The sequence below is a fragment of the Thamnophis sirtalis genome, unplaced genomic scaffold (assembly GCF_051295495.1).
Source record: "Thamnophis sirtalis isolate CommonGarterSnake01/CBP01778 unplaced genomic scaffold, rThaSir2_p1.2 scaffold_14, whole genome shotgun sequence".
NCBI lineage: Eukaryota > Metazoa > Chordata > Lepidosauria > Squamata > Natricidae > Thamnophis > Thamnophis sirtalis.
Window position 1 is genome coordinate 48631316 of NW_028261394.1, and position 18857 is coordinate 48650172.

At 63.5% G+C, this 18857-nt stretch overlaps 2 protein-coding genes across 2 annotated transcripts; one reads left to right on the top strand and one right to left on the bottom strand.

The window, feature by feature from the left end:
* Positions 1-3469: 3469 nt before the first annotated feature.
* On the top strand, positions 3470-13523 carry CDH15 (cadherin 15). Its single transcript, XM_087728934.1, has 14 exons — positions 3470-3590; positions 6528-6635; positions 7426-7581; positions 7807-7951; positions 8596-8756; positions 9204-9332; positions 9450-9635; positions 9990-10243; positions 10633-10772; positions 11033-11251; positions 11464-11703; positions 12177-12313; positions 12412-12567; positions 12778-13523. The coding sequence occupies exons 1-14, from the start codon at positions 3537-3539 to the stop codon at positions 12973-12975; spliced, it is 2283 nt and encodes a 760-aa protein (XP_087585060.1). The 5' UTR covers positions 3470-3536; the 3' UTR covers positions 12976-13523.
* Positions 13524-13590: 67 nt separating this feature from the next.
* On the bottom strand, positions 13591-17949 carry SLC22A31 (solute carrier family 22 member 31). Its single transcript, XM_014057634.2, has 9 exons — positions 17400-17949; positions 17170-17273; positions 16301-16455; positions 15807-15975; positions 15550-15695; positions 15234-15342; positions 14873-15087; positions 14498-14609; positions 13591-14195 (listed from the first exon to the last, which is right to left on the bottom strand). Exons 1-9 carry the CDS (start codon positions 17760-17762, stop codon positions 13787-13789), a joined length of 1782 nt encoding a protein of 593 aa, XP_013913109.2. The 5' UTR covers positions 17763-17949; the 3' UTR covers positions 13591-13786.
* Between the last annotated feature and the right edge of the window lie 908 nt (positions 17950-18857).

Genomic DNA, 18857 nt, shown 5'->3' on the forward strand with positions numbered 1-18857 from the left:
CCCCCTCCCCTCCATCCCTCAAGTCACCCGCCCAGCCTGAGCCCCTTCACCCAGGGTGCCAATGGCAGGGAGCATATGCTGGCTGCCCCCTGCCACACCGCATTAGGGTCAGGCAGAAAGCGGCCGACAAGGGGCTGCCAGGCAGGAAGCCCCCCCCCCTCTCCTGCCCCACCAACTGAACGTCTTGCAGACCACCAAAGCAGGGGATCAGGCGCTCCTGGGTGGGTTCAAGCCAGGTGCATCCAAGCCCCCCCAAAGGGTCACCCAGGGCCGAGGCCGTGAAGAACGAAAGGCAACTTGGCACCGGGAAGCCCACCCTTCGCCCCCTGACCAGACAGATGATGGCGTCTGGATCCAAGGCCAGAATTGGGGCCTTTGGAGGGCGCCTGAGGGCTGCAGGGGTGCAGGAGCCCCCTTCACTCCCTCCAGGAGAGGACGCCGGACCAGCAGAGGAAGGGGCTGGATGGGAAGAAACTATTTCTGAGGCAGAGGAAGGGGCCTATAATTCTTTCTCCCTCGCTGTGGCTCAGGGGCTCCATGAAGCCGGTTGGCAGGGAATGCGACGTGGCCGAAAGAAGGATTTTTCCTTGTGCGATTGTTGAAGGCAACCTCCCGTTTCGTGAAGTGGCCCCTGGGCCTTCGGGAAGAGCCTTGGAATGAAAGGGGGCTGGAAAGGCAGCCGGGATTCGAGGCATGGCTGTCCGTCTGTCTGCACGGAGGCTTTCCTGCCTGGCGATGCCCCACGTGGCCTTTCCAACTCAGCCTTCAGGAACGGGGCAGAGCTCGGCCCTCTCTGGGCTGGGGAGCTTTGTGGGGGCCCCGTGGCAGCCCCCCCCCATACGCCTCCTGTCCGCCCGAGTCTCTTCTTGCACTTCAGACTCTCGTCAAGGCCGGGCGCTGATGTGGGCAGAGGAGCCCCCAGGACAGATCAGCCGTTCCAGGAGACGGCATCCGAAGCGACAGCCGGAGTCAGCCAGTGGCCTTGGAAGGCTGCCTTGGTCACCCTCCCTCACGGGGGCACCTCCGTGTGGATGCCACGAGATCCTAAAGGGGCCCTTTGGTCCCCCTGGGCCCTTCTTGGCGCCAAGGCCAGTAGCCAGAGGTGAATGACAGAGGAATGGCTGCACACAATCTGAACGTTTCTGCCTGAACCCCTCTGCCCCTTTAAGGAGGCCAGGCTGGGTGAGAGCAGCTACTTAACAGAATAATCCAGTTGGAAGGGACCTTGGAGGTCTTCTAGTCCAACCCCCTGCTTAGGCAGGAAACCCTATACCACTTCAGACAAATGGTTCTCCAATCTCTTCTTGGAAAACTCCACTGATGGAGCACCCAGAGCTTCTGGAGGTTCCACTGATTAATTCTTCTAACTGTCAGGAAATTCCTCCTTCTGGGTTCTAGGCTGCTTCTCCCCTTGATTAGTTTCCACCCATCGCTTCCTGTCCTGCCCTCAGGTGGCTTGGAGAATAGTTCGACTCCCTCTTCTTTGGGGCAACCCCTGAGATATTGGAAGGGCTGCTTTCACTTAACTTGCTGGGTCTGAGCTAGGCACCTGCACGATCTCCTCCAGCTGGACTGGGAAGTGGGAAAGCCCGAAGGAGGCCCTGGCAGATCCCCCCCCCCCCCATGGCTCCCAAGAAAGCTGCAGGAGGAATCCCCTCTCCCTCCCCCTCCATGCCAGGAAAGGCAAAGCGGCCTCTCTGCTCTTTGCCAGTGCTGGGGCTCCCCCTGCTGGCCACCGAGCAGCATTACCAGTTCCACGCGTGCATCACAAGGGCAGCCGAGGCTCCTTTGCGGGGCCCGAAGCTCTGAAGCGGAAGGGCCCCGCCAGTCAGAGGAGCCGGCCCGGAGGCTGCCCTTCGTGGCCCTTCCATTCCCGAGGCCGCTCCTGTGTTTCCCAAGCTGGCCAGGCACTCTGGATGGGAGCTGGGCCTTGGAAGGACTTGGAAGAGAAGCCAAGAAGGGCTGCCAACACAGCTGGCTCCTTCCATGGGAAGAGGCCTCTGGCTGCCCCGGACAGGAGCCCCGTGCCCAGCTGGTGCTCCAGCTCTGCCAGCTCTCTCTCTCTCTCTCTATCTATCTATCTCTCACGCACACACCCCAGAAGTGCCAACCGCCTGACAACCAGCAGCAGCTGCTGGTCAGCCAGCCAAAGCAGAGTGTGGGGAGCCCTTCATGGGGAGAGGAAGGCAGGGCCCCTCCCTCAGAGAACTCCTGGCTGGCCCTCGGTCGTTGGGCGGCTTCTGGCCCAGGAAAGCAGGGGAGCCCAAACTTGGGAACTTTAAGACTTGTGGACTTCAACTCCCAGAATTCCCCAGCCAGCCAGTTGAAGTCCACAAGTTCTTTAAAAAAAACAACACATTTTTTTAATTTCTTAATAAACACAAATGGACAGAACAAAAAATATAAAAGCATCTTCCACTACAATTATAGAAAGTGTGTCAGTTGGTTACAAAATCTCTGTGCATCCCTTCCATGGTCATCAATTCATATCAAACCACATATTTTAAAGTTATATATATATATGTGTGTGTGTGTGTGTGTGTGTGTGTTTTATTTGTGCTGATAAATAAAGGGAGACTAGTATAGATCTATTTCAAGCTATTTAGCTCTCATCAGCTAGCCACACCCTTACTGGGATTCAAACCTGGGCTATATTACATACTAGGCAAACATCTTAGCCATTAAGCCACAGGCTCTTATCCGTTATCAGCAAAGCCAGGGTGAAAGGTATCTATTAGATTTTTTTTACAATGCCTGGTAAGCCCCAATTATGGGAGGAAGCTAACTGCTTCCAAGATGATGGAAGGAGTTAGCTTCCTCCCATAATTGGGGCTTACCAGGGGTTGTAAAAAAATCATATATATATATATGTATGTATGTATGTATGTATGTATGTATGTATGTATGTATGTATGTATTTATTTATGTATTACTATTATTGTACCTCAAACCTTCATTTGACTATAGTTGCTGTAATCCAGTGAAGTCCAGAAGTCTTAAAGTTCGTGCGTTAGAGGGACTCACCCCCCTCTTTAAAAATTCTGGGGGGGGGGAAGTACACTGGGAAACATTTTCATGGCCCTGGCAATCAAACGACAGCAACATGTTGACAACCCACCCCCACCCCCACCCCTGAGCTCCCCTTGAAGAGGACCAGAAGCCGAAGGGCGTCTCTTCCCACAGAAAACACGAAAGAGCAGAAATTTCAGCCTAGCAAAGTCCAAATGGAGTCCCATCCTTTGCTAGGAGACGACTGTCCCTGGGCAGCCATTGCTCATCCCTCTTCCTTCCCCTCCGGCTTCTCCTTCGGCTCTTCTCCCCCTGGATTCCCCCCCCCCGCCCCCTCAGCTCAGCCCATCCGGCCCTCTTCTCCCAGCCTCTGGAGCAGCCCCAACACATGTGCTGTCTGTCACAGCCGGCCGGCCGAGGCTATTTTAGCTCCTGTCCCAGGCACAGCCGCCTCGGCCCCCTTGGGCAGCAGCAGAGCAAGCAGGGCTCCAGCGACGGCTGACCAGGCGCCCCCCTCCTGCCCCGAGATGGTCCCCCTCCTCTGGCTCAGCACCTGCCTCCTGGCCTCCCTCACAGCCCAGGTAAGCCGGGCGAAGGGAGTCTGGGGGGTCTGCCTCCTTTTGGGCTCCTGCAGCCCCCAAAACTCTGTTCCCAGGAGACCCCAGCCATCCGGGTGGGCTTCAGGGCCGCTCTTAAGAGGGGGGGAGAGTGGATCTCCCAGCTCTCAGGAGGGATCCAGCCAAGGATCTGCTGCTGGAGACCAGAGGGGCTCCCAGGTGCAGAATCCACAGTTCCCACCCTACTCAAGATCCCTCCGGAGCGTTTTCTTCTGCCGGGGGGGGGGGGGTGGATTCTCAGCAGCTCCTGCTTTGGACTACAGAGACCATGCTCCATGACTCGTGATGATGCTGACCACCTTGGTGCCCCCATTCTTAAGTTGTTGGGGAAAGAGTCTGGGCGTCTCCTGCAGCTCTTGGGGCCGATCTGTGGGAGAGAAGCCCCTCCAGGGGGGGGGCGGGCTTGGCGAGTGCCCGTTGCCAGGGTCCTGCCCGGAGGACCAGAGGAGAATCCTTTCAGCTTCATTGTGACCCAAGAGGCGGCAACATCTGCACTGGGCCAGGACGGCACTCCTGGGAGCCTCGCCAGATGTGGCCCGTGTTGAAAGGGCTTCCCGTCAGCCTTGCGTTGAAGTCAGGGAAGGGGCTGGTGCGGGGGTCTCGCCTGGATCTCTTCCCCAGGCAGGAAAGGGAATCAAGCAGGCACAGTTGCCAGCCTGCCCACTTTCCTTCCGGGCCCCCCACCCCTTTGTGGATGCTTCCCTGCATGGGGACAAAGAGGTTTTAAAAACGAGAGGGTTCCCCCCCCCAGTTCAAAAGACCCCAAACTTTCCCTCCCCCCCACCCCCCTCTGGTGCTGCTCCTTTGGAGGGGGAGATGGGGCCAAACGGCTGGCATTCGTCCCAGCTAGGCAGCCCTTTGGCTCTTGGCCCAGGGAGGGAAGGAGGCGCGCCCCCCCCATCCCCTCTGCCAGCTGCCCCAAGACAACACAAGCCTGGAATGTCGGGTGGGGGGGCAGCTGGGAGCGGAAGAATGCGAGTCCTCGGCTGTGGGGTGGGGAGTGGGCTGCATGTGGCTTGCATTAGATCCGCTTTGCTGCTAAGTTTAACAGTGGGGGGGGGGAATTGCAGGGAGGGGAAGGCCGGCCACGCAAGGGCCCAGTTCATCTCCCCTCCCCACAAGTTCTTGTCTGCCCCCAGGGGCTTAAACTGGGTCAGTCCTGTGGCTGGGAGAAGCCCCCTTGCCACATTTCAAAGTAACCCACTTCTGTGCAAGGTGGCAAGACCCCCCCACACACTAAATCAATGTTTTTTTTTCCCCTGGGAGGGGGGCATTTCATCTGCTGGCTTGCATTTCCCATCAACTGAGCACCTCCAGCATCTCAGAAGGGCCCAACTTGGGGGACCCTGCCTGCCGCCCCCCCCCCCACTCACCCCCAAGCAGGAGGGGAGGGGAGGGCCCTGCCCCTGTCTGGGCATTGGGGGGGGGAGGCAGCATTCTTCCACCAGCGGCTTCTGCATTTGTTCAGCCAGCTGCTGGGGTGGAATTCAGAGCTGGTCAAGGAGGGGACCCATTTCAAGGCCCAGAGAAGGGAGGGTCCCCTTGAGTAGCCTCAGGGGGGGGTGAAGTCTGGGCAGCCTGCAGAGCATCTTTGATCAGCAAAGGGAGCAGCCTGCCCCACGGAGGGACGGAGGGAAGGGTCAGCTGAGGCGCAGAAGGTATCGCCTGGGCTCTGGAGGGCCATTGGCACCAGCACAGCCCCCCTCAGCACGAAAGACTCCGAGGACCTCCTGGAAGACCCCTGCGTGGGGCCTTCAGCCGGCCCTCTTGGTTAGGGGGCAGCAGGGAGGGGGTCCTCTGAGTTGCCGCTTCTGCACTACCAAATTGGGGGGGGCTCCGATTTTCCCACGTCTGTTTCAGGCCCTTCTTGAAAGTCTGGGGCTCCCCCTGAGGGACGTTTCCCAGTTGAGGCTTCTGAAATTATACCACGCTGCCGTGGCTTTTAATTAAAAAGGGGCTTCTAGGCCATTCACCAACCTCTTTTGGGCAGGGGGTGGCCCTGGGGCGACCAGGATCTTGGCAATTGGCTTCGGGAAGGCAAGGGAGGCCCCGGGACCGGCTGTGGCCTCTGAGAGCCACCGAGAGAGCCCGGACCGCGATGCAGCCGTGTGGGAAAGGGTCAGAGGCCGAATTCTCCCCAAGCAGAGCCAGGGAAGGAATGCCGGAAGTCCCAGCCGCTCCCTTGGGATGAGCCTCGGCTGAGCAATCCCACGCAAGGAAGGCAGGGCTGGTGGGAGGGGGAGGAAGAGGAGCCCCTGCTGGGCCTCTGGCTGGACCCTCCGCCCGGCCTCTCGAGGGGCTTCCGGAGGTCCCGTCACAAGCAATGTTGTCTCGGCCAAACTTGCAATCTTTGGTTTTCTTCCAGAAATGCTGCTTTGCCCCCCCCTCACCCCCAGCTAAGAAAAGGGAAGCACATTTACCCAGCCAGCAGGGGAAGGAAGCCCCTTCAGGGACCCTCCCAGGCTGTTGGGGGCTCTTGAGTTGCCGGGGGTCCTGCCTGATGGAAGGAGAGCCCTGGCTGAGAAGTCCTTGGCCAGCCTCCTCCCTGGGCTGAACCAGGGGGGCTTCCAACCTTCCCTTGCAAGCCCCAAGAGCAGCTGCTGGCCAAATGGGCCCATGGGGGGGGGGTTAGTCCCTGCAGTGGGGCAAGGAGGGAGGGGGCGACCGAGCAGCAGCAGGGAAAGACCCCCAGGGACCCTGGCAGCACCTGTCCAAAGGCCTCAGCCTCCTTTTGTTCATGGAAGGTCTTGGGAAGAGAAGAGGCCTCTGGATCCCCTCTGGGGCTTCCCCAGGGCAGGCTGACCGGCCCTCCCCTCCGCTCCCCAGACAAACGACGGACGTAAGAACGAATGGCTCTGCCCTGCGCCATCTTGACTGGCCTTTTCTCCTCCTTCCCTGCAGGGTGCCTCTTGCAGCCGTCCAGCCACCAGGAGGGTCAAGCGGGCCTGGGTCATCCCCCCCATCAGCCTCCCTGAGAACCACCGGCGGCTGCCATACCTCCTTGTCCAGGTGGGGGGAGAGGCTGTGGGGGGGAGAGGCTGTGGGGGGAGGCCATGGGGGGAGAGGCTGTAGGGGGGGCGTGGGGGGGGGAGCAGAGATTCACAGGCAGAGTTTGAGGGGGGAAGGGCAGCTCTTTCTTCTGTTGCTGCTGCTGCTGCTCTGCCTCCCCTCTCACTTGGAGTCTCCCTCAGAGGGCGGGGGGTAGCTGGGCAGCCCCTCTCCCGTCCAGTGCTGAGCCCCCCTCTGGCCACCCGCCCTCCCTGGCTGCTTCACAAGGCCGGGGCCTCCATCCTCCAGACGGAGAGCCAGACTGATTCTTAGAAGCAGCCCAGGGACCATCGCTCAGTTGGGGGGGAGGGATGGGCGTTCACAACCCTCCTTGTGATGATCGGGGCTTATGGGTCTGCTGCTCCCCATCCCTCCTGTCCCCCTGAGCTGTCTCTGTGTTAATTGTTTGTTTCCCCCCCCTTCGAGTTGTAAGCCGCCCTGAGTCCCCCCAGGGAAAAGGGCGGCATATAAATAAATTACTCTAAACTCTAAACTCTAAACTCTAAACATTCCCAGGGGATCCCACTCCCCATCCAATTCCAGAGGAGAGTCCTGGTTTTCCCACTGCAGCCACAAGTCCATTCTTGACATCTGTAGGAACAGCTGGAAAAACTGGGATAGCTTCTGCTGTCCCAGGGCGGGCGGGATGCCGACCTTCTCCAGCCTCAGGTGGGGGTGGGTGGGGGAGAGGGAGGGCAAGAGCCTGGGGGAGGCCGTCTCACCCCCCCAGAGTCCGCTTCCCTCTCTGCAGATTAAGTCAGACAAGCAGCAGCCGGGGGTCGTGGTCTACAGCATTAAGGGTCCCGGGGTTGATGAAGACCCCAAGGACATCTTCTCCATCGATAATCGGAGCGGCAAAGTCTACCTCAACACGGTGCTGGATCGGGAAAAACACGATCGCTTCCGGGTAAGGAAACGGGGGCCGGACTCTGATCAGCCCAGGATCCAGATGTTTGGGTCCTCCCCTCCCCCCCAGTTCCATCCAAAGGGAGGGGGCCGAAACTCCACCTCCCTCCCTCCAACCCTGGAGAATTGCCCTGCCTGCCCCATAAGCCACCCAGGCTCCCCCAGGGGGGGCAGAGGCTGCCTTCCCCAGTTGAGATGGGCCTCCCCCTCTTCTCCCCACCACCAGCTGAAGGCTTTTGCCCTCGATCTGGGCGGGGTCCCTCTGGAAGACCCCACTGACCTGGAGATCGTCGTCCTGGACCAGAATGACAACCGGCCTCTGTTCCAGCGGGACGTCTTCACAGGGCAGGTGGTGGAAGGGGCCGAGCCAGGTGGGCACACCCCCCCCCCTTGGTCTGGCCCAACAGGAGAGGCAGGAGGGATTCTGCAGCCCTTCCGGCTGTTTACTCTCATCGGGGAACGGGGCGCATTTAATGCTCCAAGTGCTCCTCCATCCATCCTTCAGTAGCCATCGAGTTCATTCCCTCCTTCGCCCAGGTGCGTGAGAGCAGCTCTACCTGTGCAATTTCTGGCTGCCCTTGGAAGCAGCCATTATACAGCAGTGACCAAGGCGGCCATCCTGGCCCCCACCTTTGCTTCTCCCAAAGGTCCCGCACGAACATGTGGGGACGGATCACGTGGCAGGGGAACCGCCGGGCAGCGTTTCCCAAGAGTTTCCCTGGTGGGAGGAATTGGGCCAGGTGCCCTAAAGCAGTGGTCCCCAACCCCCGGTCCGTGGAGTACCTGGCACCGGGCCGCGCAGCGGCCGGGGGCCATGATCGCTGCAGCACAAAGGCTCCTGGGCCATGCGCAAAAGCTCCTGGGCCGTGCGCAAAGGCTCCAGGGAAGAGAGCGAACAACGCCCCCCCACCCCTGCGCGCGCTCAGCGGGCCACGGTAAAATTATCAAAGGCTGACTGGTCCGCGGCGATAAAAAGGTTGGGGACCACTGCCCTAAAGGGCTCCGTGCTTTTCAGGGGCCTTTGTGTTGAAGGCAGAAGCCACAGATGCCGACGACCCCGAGACCGACAACGCGGCCCTCCGGTACTCCCTCCTGGGCCCGGAAGGGGCGGGGATGTTTGTCATCGATGAGCTCTCCGGGGAAATCCGTGTCGCTCAAGATGGGCTCGACCGCGAGGTATGGCCGCCTCCCTTGCGTCCGGAGGCAGCTTCCGGCCACTAAGGAGGGATGAGCCGGCACGAAACGGGGAGGAAAAGGGAAGAGGGAGGCGGGGATCCTAATTGCAAGCCCTGTGCCAGATTTCCCACCTCTAGCATTTCAACGACCGCAGAATCTTTCAGAACTTTTATTGTAAAATGTTCCCTGATTATCCCACAAAATCAAATCATTCGCCCAGCATCATTGCTGTATTTTTAGCAACAAGGCTTGGATTTATTTTATAATTAAGGACCGCACAAAATAGCATAGTTCAGCCCCTTCCTGAAAGAGGCATCCTAAGGGGCAGCGTCTCCTCTGCCCCCCAGCCCAGGAGGAGGAGGAGGCGCCCTGGGCTCAGAGACACGGCTGGCGACAGGACTGCAAACTCCTGGAGCCTTTACCGCTTCCTGGCCACTCCCTGTGCAGGTGACGGGCAGTTACAACCTGACCCTCCAAGTGGCCGACATGGCTGGAGAAGGCCTGAGCACCACAGCTGTGGCAGCCATCCACGTGGAAGACGTCAACGACAACCCCCCGGAGTTCGTGTCGGATGAGGTGGGGAGAGCGCCCCCCCCCCAGCAGGGATGGGTTCCGGCAGGCAACTTCTTCTGCCCTGGGGAGGGGGGGAGCAGGATGAGCCCCCCTTTCCATGCTGCCCCCCTTCTCTTGCAGTTCCGCCTGGAGGCCCCCGAGAACCGGCAGGGCCTGGAGGTCGGGCGGCTGACAGTGCAGGACAGGGACCAGCCGGGCTCCCCCAACTGGCTGTCCAAGTTCACCATCCTGGAGGGGGACCCCGGGGCAGCTTTCTCCATCCACCCCGACCCCATGACCAATGAGGGGGTCATCTCTTTGGCCAAGGTGAGGAAGGGTCGGGCTCTGCTCCGGAGCAGGGCCAATGGGGGGGACGGGGCTCATCCTGCCACGCCAGCTGAGCCTCTCCTCCCAGGGATCCTCTGGGGCCGGTGGCTGCCTGGAGTTCTCCAGACAGAAGCCGAAAGCCCTTCCAGGGGAAAAGGGGGGCCGGGAGAGCCTCTCTGGCCGAGCGCTGGGGCCGTTCCTGCAGCAGGGGGCAGAGGTGGGCAGGAGGGGCCGGATGCCGCCTTCTGCACCAGGACAGGAGGGGGGGCAAAGGCCAAGGGAGGGGCAGAGTAGCAGTCGTGCCCCAGAAAAGCTTCCCCACCCCATGTCTCCCTGTCTCCCCCCCCCTGCCAGGCCCTGGACTACGAGGAGCAGAGCCGCTACGAGCTGCTGGTCTCTGTGCAGAACCAGAGCCCCCTGCACCCCTCCGCCCCCAAGGCCACCCACGCCTTGGCCAGGGTGCAGCTGCAGGTGACGGACGCCAACGAGGCCCCCTTCTTCCTGGACAGCCCCTGCAGGGGGAGGGCGAACGAGGGGGCAGCGGCTGGAACCAAGATCGCCCTCCTGCGCGCCAGGGACCCAGACACCCAGCAAGCCCAGCGGCTCAGGTGAGCCAAAACCCAGGCGGCCGGAGGGGGACTGGGGGCTCAGGCGCTTCTTCCCCAGCCCTGGATTTGGAATTCAGGAAAAGATCCAGCAAACCCAACCCCCCCACCCCTTTCCTCCTGCTTGCAAGGATGAAGTCTCTAGTCCTCACTGACTCCAGCCCTAAAAGCAAACCCGGCGAAGGTCCGTGGGGGGGTTTCCGGGACTCCCTTCTGGGCTGCCTTTCCTGGCCTCTGACTCGGCCCCCCATTACCGGAGGCAGCTGGGCTCTGGGAGGGGCCTCCGGAGGGTCTGGCCGTTTGGGGCCTTCCTGGGAGAAGGGAGTGCTGCACACGGGGGGCGGGGGGGGAGGTGTGCCTGCCTGCGTCCCCAAACCTTCTCCCCTCCCCAGGTACCTGCAGGCCTCTGAGTCAGCCAGTTGGCTGCAGGTGGACCCCGAATCTGGCCGGGTGGAAGCCCACCAGAAAGTGCCCCCCCGGTCCACCTTCCTGGGCGGCTGGTACGTCACGCAGGTCCTGGCTGTTGATAACGGTGAGTGGAGGGGGGAGCAGGCAGGGTCCGGGGTCTTTTGGGGGGAACTGGGCCCTGCTCAAAAGTCCTGCGGGCCCATTTCCTGGGTTCAGGGAGGGTCCTTAGCCAGGCTGTGACTGGGGTCCCCTTTGGGCAGCCATGGGGGAGAGAGAAGCCCACCCACCCTCTGGTGCCCAGTCCCTCTGCCTGGGAGTTGCCTCTGACTGGGGAGACCCCCGAGGTCAGCTGGAGCCACATCTACCCCCCCCTCTCTCTCTCAGGGAGCCCTCCCCTCACAGCCACGGGGACCCTCTCGGTCGAGGTGCTGGAGGTCAACGACCACGCGCCCTCCCTCTTCCCCACCACGGGGTCGCTGTGCAGAGAAGGGGGGGGCCTGGTGCTGAGCGCCACTGACCAGGACTTGGCGCCCCACGCGGGGCCCTTCCACTTCGACCTCGGCCTCAGCAGCGCCCACAACTGGACTCTCAGCCACCCCAACGGTAATCGGGGGCCCTCGTGTCACGCGGGGGGGGAGCTCAACCCAGGCCTTGGAGGGGGAGCCTGGACCGGATTTCCTGGTAGAGACCCCTCCCCCCAGAGCACATCGCTTTGCCCCCTTTTAGTGGGGGGGGGGGAGCCGTGGATAAAACCTGGAGCTCCTCCTTGGAGCATCCTCTGACTCCCCCTTCCCTGCTCCCCTCTCTCCCCCCAGACACCCATGTGCTGCTGAGGCCTCCCCTGGGTGTGGCCGAGGGCCTCCACGTCCTGCCACTGCTGGTCAGGGACTCCGGCGTCCCCCCGCGGGCGCGAGAGCAGCTGCTGAACGTCTCCGTCTGTGCCTGCAGCCAGTGGGGCACCTGTGGGGCTGAGGCGGCTGCCACCCTGGGGGCCAGGGCAGGCCTCAGTTGGGGCGCCTTGCTGGCCATCCTCTGCAGCGCCCTCCTGCTCCTGCGTAAGTGCCCGAAGGCTCAGTCGAGGCTGGAGGGGGCGTCTGCAGCCCCCACAGCTGGACCTCTGCCCCACGTTCCTGGGGTGGGGGGGGGATGGGAGGGTCCAGGTGGGGGGTTTGTGGGTCTGCAGATCCAATGGATGCATCTCCTATTTCTGGGCCTGGTGGGGCATTTCTGCCTCCCTGCTGCAGAGGAAGACCCCGGCACCAGGATACCCTCCTGTGTGCGCCAGGCCCCCTCCCCATTTCCCTGCAGCGGTGTTTGTGTGTGTGAATGGGAGAGTTATTTGGGGTGGGGGCTGTATTGGCTGGCTGCAATTCCTGGCTGCCCTGGCATGGGCAGAGCAAGGCAGGGTGGTCTGGAGAGGAGGGGTGCCCACAGGAAGAGCAGCAGCCCAGGTGGCCGGTGTGGTGGCTGCCCGGAGGGCTGGGGGTGGGGGCACGGGGGCCTCTGACCCTCCTCCTTCTCTGGGCAGTGCTGGTGCTGCTGGTGGCCGGACTGGGGTGCTCCCGCCGGCAGGCTCTGCAGAAGGGGCTGCTGGGCTCCTGGCAGGACGATCTTCGCGACAACATAGTCAACTATGACGAGCAGGGGGGTGGCGAAGAGGACCAGGTGAGGCCGGGGGGGGGGGCAGCCGAGGGGGGGGGAGTTCCTTTCCCCACCTCCAAGCGATGGGGTCGTGATGGCCGGGGCCCCTTCTCTGCCCGCAGGACGCCTACGATCTCTCCCAGCTGCGTGACCCTGACCTCTTTGGGCCCCCGGCCCCCCGGGGGAAGCCCCTTCGGAGGAGGGACGCCCCCCACAGCTACGCCTTGCCCCTGCCGCTGCAGCGTTGCCCTTCCGACATTGAGGATTTCATCAATGAGGTGCAAAGGGGCCAGGAGGGTGGGAGGAGGGGGAGCCCTGCCCGGCCCTTCCGAAATCTGCCTCCCGAGCGGCTGCTTCGTCCCTGGAGGATTTCAGAAACAGGCCGGCTGAGGGAGAGGGCAGAAGGGCTGGACTAGAGGACCTCTCGGGTACCTTCTGGCCCTGGGATTCCCTCTCCTCCGGGAGGCTCATGGCTGCGTCCCCTGCAGGGCCTGGAGGCAGCCGACAGCGACCCCAGCGTCCCCCCCTACGACACGGCCCTCATCTACGACTACGAGGGGGCCTGTTCGGCCAGCGGCTCCCTCAGCTCCCTCCAGTCCAGCCGGGGAGACGAAGACCAGGACTACGACTACCTCCAGGAATGGGGGCCGCGGTTCCAGCGCCTGGCTGAGCTCTACGGCCAGTAGGGGGCAGAAGGAGCAGCAGGGCCAGACCGGACAGCTGACCAACCTGGCTTGGGCAGCCGCATCGCCCTCCCAGCTGGCGAGTGGGGCACGTGCCCAGCTGCTTCTCACGTCCCCCGAGAGGCAGGGCCACTTCCAGCGGCTCTCTTGCCAACTGCAGCTGGGGCAGCCCAGGCGGAGCCCCCAGGCCACCGGCTGAGATTCTGCTGGCAGCTGCTGGAGGAGACTCCCAGGGCCCCCAAAGCCCCCCCCCTTCTTTCCCCCAGCCGGGACCCCGACAGTCACCTCCAGGGGCCACGAGAGCCTGAAGGGAGGGCGGCTGGGTGAGAAAAGCTCATGGGAACTGAAGAGCCCCTGGGGAGAAGCCAGCGGTGATGCCCCCTCCCCTCCCCTCCCCAGAACTCGCCAGGGGCCCATCCTGAAGAGCAGCTTCTGGGCTAAGGGGCAAACCTGGCTGTCTCCCCCCCATAGCCCAGTCCAAGGCTGCAAAAGTGCCAAGGGGGCTCCAGCCAGAAGAAGGAGGCGCTTGGGGGTCTCGGCAGGGGAAGAGGGCAGGATTTTTTTTTTGGGGGGGGGACAGTGCCTGCTGTGGCTGACAATAAAACTCCCCAAGAAAAATGAAGTCTAAAGGCAACGTGGGGTTTATTGCATGTTTGCAAAGAAGGGGGGGGGGCTGGGTCAGTCTTTCCTCAAGGGGGCACCCAGTTCTTCCGGCCCCTCACCAGATCTCCCCGGGGCCGAAAACGTTTCCTCTGTGGGGGCCTTGGCAGCCCAGGCCCAGCAGCGCTCCTCTCCTCTGGCTGCTGCCGTGCTCTCAGGTCTGTGGGCACAGGGGGCTGCCTTGGCCCCCAGCGCCAGCGGCCCCCACGCGGCTGCCCAGCATCTTCTTTGTGGCCGTGACCAGGTGGGCGTAGCTCTCGGGGTCGTAGGGGCTGACGCCTGCGTGGGTGGAGAGCAGCGGCAGCTGGTCCTGGCGGCGTCTGTGGCGGCGTTTGGGGTGGAAGAGGGGGGGGCGGTGCAGGCTCTCCCCCTCCTGCACGGAGTCCGGCAGGGGCCGCTGGCTGGTCTCCGGGAGCAGCATGACGCTGAGCACCGAGAGGACGGCGAAGGAGGCGAAGACCACGTGGTGCAGGAAGAAGCCGCGGTTGGGCTGGATGTCCATCAGGGGGGTGGCCGCCTGGCCCAGCGTGTGAGCAGCCAGGATGAGGCCCAGCCCGCCCCCCCTGCAAAGCAAAAGAGCCCCATTGGGCAGCAGCCAGGCCCCTGCCAACCGTGGGAGGACACCCTTCCCTCCGGGGCCCCAGCTCAGCAAGCCCCTCGTGGCCCCTGGGCAGAGCACCCCCCGCCTTTCTCTCCGGACCACTGAACCAGCACGGATCCCCCCGAGGGAAAGCAGCCTCCGGCCAAAGCTCACTGGGAAAGCCCACCAGGAATCGGCCCCTGTGGCCTCTGGGCAAGGCTCCAACCTCACCAGGCTCCAGCCTGCCCGTCTCTGCCCATACAGGGACAGCTGATGCCTCCTCACCTGACCACAGTGGGCAGCACCTCGCTGGCAAAGAAGATGCTGAGGGCAGCAACAGCTTGAGATGCCAGGATGCCCAGGATGGAGAGTGCCAAGACAAGCCATGCCATCAGATCTGGGGGGGAGGGGACGGGGTTGGTTGAGAGGCCGGCCGGGTGTCCTTCGGCCCCTAGGAGGGAAATCGCCTGCCTGCCACACAAACCTCCGCAGGCGACTCAAGCAAGCCAGCCAAGTTGCATCTGGGCAAAGCCAGTTCTAGGAAGAGGGAAGCCCCTCGCAGGGCCCAGCAACACAACAATCGGGACCTTTGAGCAAGAACGGTTCCCCTCCTGGGAAGTGGGGCCCCCATCCCCCCCCCCGGCAGATGGGTCTCCTTACACTGCATCAGGGCCAGGAGGAGCAGGGAGGAGATGCCGGTCAGGATGGTGCCAAAGAGAAGGACCGCCCGGCGGCCAAAGTGATCCACCGTCAGGCACAGGAAGAGGACGGCCACCGCTTCGCTCCCCGCCAGGACGAAGTAGGGGAAGTAAAAGCGAGGGCCGTACGGAGCCAAGTTGCGGGCAAAACAGTGGCGGATGCCGCTCCCAATGAACCTGGAGGGGGGGGGAGGTTACGTCCGCAGGCTGTCCGGGGGGGCCAGCAGGGAGGGAGGCGTCACACGGGGTCCCCAGGGCAGCTGGTGAGGAAGAGGAGGAGGGTCCGCCCAGGCCCACGCTTGCCCCTTCCCAGGAGGACTTACGCAGTGAAGCCCAGAATGAGGCTGTTCTTCCATATGACCCTCGTGCTGAAGATCCGGCAGATGCTGCGATACGCTGCTCTGGGGACGCCTCCCGCCTGTCCGTCCATCTCTGGGCACAAAAGGAGAGCTGGATCCCAGGCCCAACTGGCTGGCCGGTCAAGTGGGGCTCTGGGGCGCCAAGGGGAGCTTCCCCACCCCCCCTCCCCTCTGATGGACTCCGCCCTGGGGCTGCCAGTCTGTGGGTGCAGGATGCGCTCCAGTCAGCTGAAACCAGCGGCATCCAGAAGGCGCCTGAGAGGCCGAGCAGGAGACCCACCTGCCAGGAGGGTCTCCCCGGTTGGGGAGCCATTTTCCAGGCTGACCCCGTTGCCCCTGGCCAGATCCAGCAGGGCCCGCTTGCCTCTCTGCAGCTGCTGTGTGGCCAAGAGCCACCGGGCTGACTCAGGGAAGAGAGAAGGAGACCTGGGAGGGGAGAAAGCGGGCGTGGCTGGGTGTGCCGCGTTTGCTGCTCCCTAAAGGAGGCCAGGAAGGGAGACCGACCCTCTGGGCGTCCAGACCTAGAAGCACACTCACCACCAGCAAGCAGCCAGGAGGGTCAGTCCCAGTGTGATGGCGCCCTGGAGCATCCGCCACTCGGCCACAGCCACGGCCAGTCCCGGCAGGAACAGCTGCCCAGCAACCCAGAAGAAGCTGGCGCTCATCGTGACCATCAGGCGGTGGGGAGGGTCACACAACTCCAGGCCTGAGGAGCAGCAGAGGGAGGGCATCAACGGGACCAAAGGCCTCCGTCTCACTGGGGGCCTTGGGGGCTTCCGGCTTCAGCAGCCAACAGGCCACGAAGCCGTTCAGCCAGGGGAACGTCTGCTTCCCAAGCCTGCCCAGGGGAAGCAGGGCATACGCCAACCTCCATGGAAGCCACTCAGTTCCCCAGGGAGCTGCGTTTCAGGACCAGGGAAGCCCCAAACCAGGGACCGGCCAAAGCCCCCTTGTTCCAAGGCCACAGATCCCATCGGCCTGGGCAGCTGGGCCTAAAGCCGGGCCTGTTTTGGAAGCCGGGAGGGACTCACGGGCCACGTAGAGGGAGAGGAAGGCGCCCGCCAGCACGGCCCCAAAGAGCAGCCGCATCACCAGCAGCATCGGGTAACCCACTGCCAGGGCCACGCCGAAGCCCAGCGGGACAGACAGCACCAAGGAGAGGGCGAAGATGATCCGACGGCCAAACCTGGAGGAGAGGAGAGCAGGGAGGAAGGGAGGAGGAAAGGGAGAGGAGAAGAGGCTGCGCCTGACTGCACGGAGGGAGCTCCCGTCGGCCTCTGTTGGAACCAGCAACACAAGGCCCTGGGCGGGTTTACTGAAGGGCCCCACGGGGGCTGCCAACCTCCCGCTCCTTCTGGTCCAGGGAGCCCAGAAAAATGCCAGGTTTCACAAAGTTCATTTTACAGCAAGGCTCCCCCCAAAGGCCTTATCCAAGGGAGCCCTCTTTGCGTGGGGCTGCTCCTCTGCGGCCCCTGAAAGCAACTTCCAAGACTTGCAGCAGGGGGTTGTCTGCATTCAGGCCTGTGGGTATCCCCCCCCCCTCATAGTGGGCATCAGAGGATCACAACTACAGGCAAGATTCCGTGTGGGGAGGAGGGGGCTTCCCCCAGAGGGCTGGCGAAGAGCAGGAGGAAATACTTGGCCTTTAATCCAAGGTGGGCCCGGGACGGCGTTGCTCCGCTCCAGTGAATCATCTTATCAAGAGGGATGGAAACAAGACCTCCTTCCGGGAAAGCAGCGCCTCCCACGCAGGTGCCAGCAGCCGCCTCGGCCCCACTGGAGACCCACAGAACGGGTCTTGTGCAACGCTGCACAAAAGCCGCCTCTGGTTGCCCAAGCGGCCAGTCCTCATTGTGGGGCCCGCCAAAGGCTCAAAGGGGAAGCAGCGCCGCCGCCTTACCTGTCGCAGGCCGCCCCCAGGGCCACGTAGCCGAGCAGCCATCCCAAGAGGTGGGTGGTTTGTTCCAGCGGCACCTGCCAATGCTTGGCGCACACCAGGTCCCACTGCGGGGGAAGCGGCGTCAGCAGAGAAGCCGCAGCTCAGCCGGGGCTCCCCGCCCCTCCTCCTCCCCGCCGCCGCCTCCTTTCCCGGGACGGCGCCGGGCGAAGGGAGCCGTCGGAGGGACCCACCTGCGTGACCAGCGTGGAGCGGAGCCCGGCGGCGGGCAGCGCGTACTGCCAGCCGCGGGTGCAGGGCCCGGTGCCGTTGGGCGGGCCGGGGGCGCCTCCGGGCAGCGGGTAGCGGTAGAGCAGGCAGCGGCTGCCCGGCGGCGCCGAGGCGTTGAGAAGCTCCGGGCCGCTGGCGTTGCGCAGGGCGGCGGGGAGCAGCGCGGGGTCCGGGCGGCAACGGTGCGGCGGGACGGCGGCCAGGAGGAGCCCCGCGGCCAGTCCCAGCGCCAGGGCCACGTTGGGCAGCCACGAGGCGGCGGCCAGGAAGCGCGCCCGCCGCCCGAAGCCGCCCACCCGCCGCAGCACCTGCCCCTCGAAGTCCATGCGCTTCCCCCGGCAACACAGGCGGCGGGGCGGCGGCGGCGGCCTTTCTCCGGCCGGGGCGGGGCGGGGCGGGGCGGTGGGCGGCTGAGCCGCGGTGAGCGACGGGGCGGGCGGGCGCTGCCTTCTCCCGGGGCTAAAGAGAGCCCCGCGGGCCCAGCGCCGCTGCCAGGGCGCTCTGCAGTCGCTCAGAGGCACTCTCGTCCCCCCCCCCGGCTTAAGCCCCGAGGTGGCTCTGAGGCAGCCACACACCGGGCGCTCCAGGTGGCCCCGCCTGCCTCCCCCCCCCTTCTGGCCCGGAGCGGAGCTGCCGCTTCCTGGGGGTCTCTCAAAGCAGGCGAAGCGGCCGCCTAAGGCCTGGCTGCCCCCCCCCCGCAGGCCCCCCTCCCCCCTTTTCCTCCCAGCCCCCCAGAATCTCCCGGGAGCCCCTGGCCGGCTCTGCCGTCTGCTCTTCCCAGCCTCCCCGCTTCCTTTCTTCCCGGCTTGGCCCAGAGGAGACCGGAGCCAGGACGAGGCGGCCGGGACAGCTGCTGTCGGGCAAAATGGCCCAGAGCCGGGAAGGGGTCAGCCGCAGCCGCCCCTCCCCGCGTGCCCACAGCTCCCTTCGGGGAGGGAACTTTTTTCCTCGGGCTTCTGGCCTTCCTTCGGGGGCGGGGCTGCGTGTTCCAAGAGGGGGGGGGGCTGCGACTTCAATGGCAGATTTGCCCTGTGAGCGGGGGCGTGAGGTTTTTTTTTGGGGGGGGGGGCAGGCTGCCTGCTTGCGAGTTGCAGCTGAGAGGCCTGGAAAGGTCTCCTCCTCCTCCTCCTCCTCCCCGCCTTCCGTGGGGCCTCTCATTGTTGGCTGAGCGGGGCTGGGCCTTTCCTGGACTGGGAGCAGCAGCTGCTGCCCAGCGGAGGAAAACCTGCTCAGTCCAGTTGAGCAACTTCCCTGCCTGACCTCACCCTCTCCAGGCTCTTCTGGACGCCTCCAAGGGCTCTTCTGTTTGCCTTCCGCTCTCGCAACAAGTGGTTTCTTCCCGGCCACCTTTGAGCAAGTGGTGCAAAAGCACTTTGGGGTGGGGGCGACAGGGGGGCATTTTTATCACGTGACGTCATGCA